The sequence below is a fragment of the Coenobita brevimanus genome, chromosome 117 (assembly GCF_032717465.1).
Source record: "Coenobita brevimanus isolate Jiangsu-jjx chromosome 117, ASM3271746v2, whole genome shotgun sequence".
NCBI lineage: Eukaryota > Metazoa > Arthropoda > Malacostraca > Decapoda > Coenobitidae > Coenobita > Coenobita brevimanus.
In genome coordinates this window covers 799,873-802,372 of record NC_137070.1, presented here as the reverse complement: position 1 = coordinate 802,372, position 2,500 = coordinate 799,873, and the positions used below count along the sequence as shown (strand labels likewise).

General features: G+C 40.9%; 1 protein-coding gene across 1 annotated transcript in view; it reads left to right on the top strand.

The window, feature by feature from the left end:
- The window catches only part of LOC145419048 (uncharacterized), a 27,041-nt gene that overhangs the window by 5,935 nt on the left and 18,606 nt on the right, over positions 1 to 2,500 (top strand). The window contains exon 4 of the mRNA XM_080287293.1: positions 1,585 to 1,761. Coding sequence (XP_080143419.1) covers positions 1,585 to 1,761 — 177 coding nt within the window. The remainder of the gene's footprint in view (positions 1 to 1,584; positions 1,762 to 2,500) is intronic.

Sequence of the window (2,500 nt, the reverse complement as noted above, 5' to 3'; positions counted from 1 at the left end):
CTAGGGCTGTCTCATACAGGACTGGTGTACTGGTATTAGCGGGGGTATTTTTACATGTCACCACTTCAGCGCTAACACCCACCGTCCATATTGAATACACGCTAGGGCTGTCTCATACAGGGCTGGTGTACTGGTAATGTGTTAAACAACTGCTTCTTCTCTCCATGGCATCCAGCGCTGACCTGTGCTGCTGAATTCCCAACTGGTTCTTGTCAATCTCTACCCTCTCCCTCAGCCTTGCCTCCAATCTCTTCTCCCAGGCCTTCATGCTGTGCTCTGGTAGCCTCACTCCTCTGTAGCACTCACATCTCTGCACATCTCCTTTGCCCTGATAGATGGGATCGATGTAGATTCCCCTCCACTGATCCGGTACTCTTCCTTCCTCTACCGTCTTCCCAAACACCTTCAACAACTCTTTCATTCCCTTCCCTTCAATCCTTTTCAATGCCTTCCGTACCTCTTCCTTTATAACCTTCATCATCGTTCTTCAACTTCCCTTCAATCCTTTCAATGCCTTCAGGACCTCTTCCTTTGTCCTACTTCTCAATCCTTGTCAAGCTGCGATTCATTCTCCTCATTCAGCAGCTGATGCGTATACCTCCTCCGCCTTTGCCTCATGTCTTCCACCTCCACCACACTGTTTCCATTTTCGTCTGTAATGGTTATTGCTCCAAGAATAGCCATTCCTTCCTTCCTCATTTGCAACAACAACGATAATAATAATGATAAAAATAATACTAATACTATCAGTAATAATAATTCCTGTACACCAGGAAACCATTTACTACGCTGGGTGGTAACCATAACACCAAATTATGGCGCCTGGTGGTTTAGTGGGTAATTAAGGCGCTCCAATCGGATTGAGCCGGTGCAGGTTTATATCCAAGGGGTGGTTGGGGTTTATTGCTCATGTAATGCCACTCAGGGATGAGTGAGGCTGGTCACTCTCATCTTAAATGTCAGCACCAACTTGCCTAGCCCCGGCCTCCTACGCTCCTCTGTGGGGCGATATAGGATTGCATGATAATAATAATAATAATAATAATAATAATAATAATAATAATAATAATGATAATAATAATAACAGTAATAATCTATCTGTCTATTGCCAGACGCCTTCCCTTATACAGGGTGGCCACAAACAAATCGCCTCCACGTCACCCTGTCCCCTGCCATTTCACTGCCCTGCTCCCAATTCACCCCCCCCCTCTCATATACCTCTCCACCCCATCCCACCATAATAATAATAATAATAATAATAATAATAATAATAATAATAATAATAATAATAATAATAATAACAATAATAATAATAATAATAGTAGTAGTAGTAGTAGTAGTAGTAGTAGTAATAATAATAATAATAATAATAATAATAATAATAACAATAATAATAATAGTAGTAGCAGCAGTAATAATAATAATAATAATAATGATAATAATAATAATAGTAGTAGTAGTAGTAGTAATAATAATAATAATAATAATAATAATAATAATGATAATAATAATAATAGTAGTAGTAGTAGTAGTAGTAATAATAATAATAATAATAATAATAATAATAATAATAATATTACCCAGGCGGTCAGCACGGAGCCTTCAGACCTCGAGGACCACAGTTCGGTCACCACCAGCGACCGTGGGTCCTGCCACGACCTGGCTGCCTTGGACGCCAGGAGGGACCGCGCCCACCGCCTAGCACTGGAGTTGCTGCACACGGAACGCACCTACGTCAAGGTGCTTCACCTCATTGACCAGGTATGCTCTCCCCTAACACCTGTTCTTTAGTGATTTATTCTTGGTTGATATCCATTTCGTAAGCTCCCTAACATCTCTTCCTAAGTGATTTATTTTGGTTACTCACCTATGTCAAAGTACTTCATCTCATTGACCAGGTGTGGGCCCTTGTTCTCCTCTAACACCTGTTCTGTAGTGATTTATTCTTGATTCGATGGGTTACTATCCATTTCGTAAGCTCCCTAACATCTCTTCCTAAGTGATTTATTTTAATTACGCACCTACGTCAAAGTCCTTCATCTCATTGACCAGGTGTGGGCCCTCGTCCTCCCCTAACACCTGTTCTTTAGTGATTTATTCTTGGTTGATGTCCTTTCCATAAGTTCCCTAACACCCTAACACCTCTTTCTAAGTGATTTATTTTGGTTACACACCTGTGTCAAAGTACTTCACCTCATTGACCAGGTATGGGCCCTCATTCTCCCCTAACACCTGTTCTGTAGTGATTTATTCTTGGTTGGTGTCCTTTCCATAAGTTCCCTAACACCCTAACACCTCTTCCTAAGTGATTTATTTTAATTACTCACCTATGTCAAAGTCCTTCACCTCATTGACCAGGTATGGGCCTTCATTCTCCCCTAACACCTGTTCTTTAGTGATTTATTCTTGGTACGATGGGCTAGTATCTTTTTTGTAAGCTCCCTAACACCTCTTCCTAAGTGATTTATTTTAATTACGCACCTATGTCAAAGTCCTACAC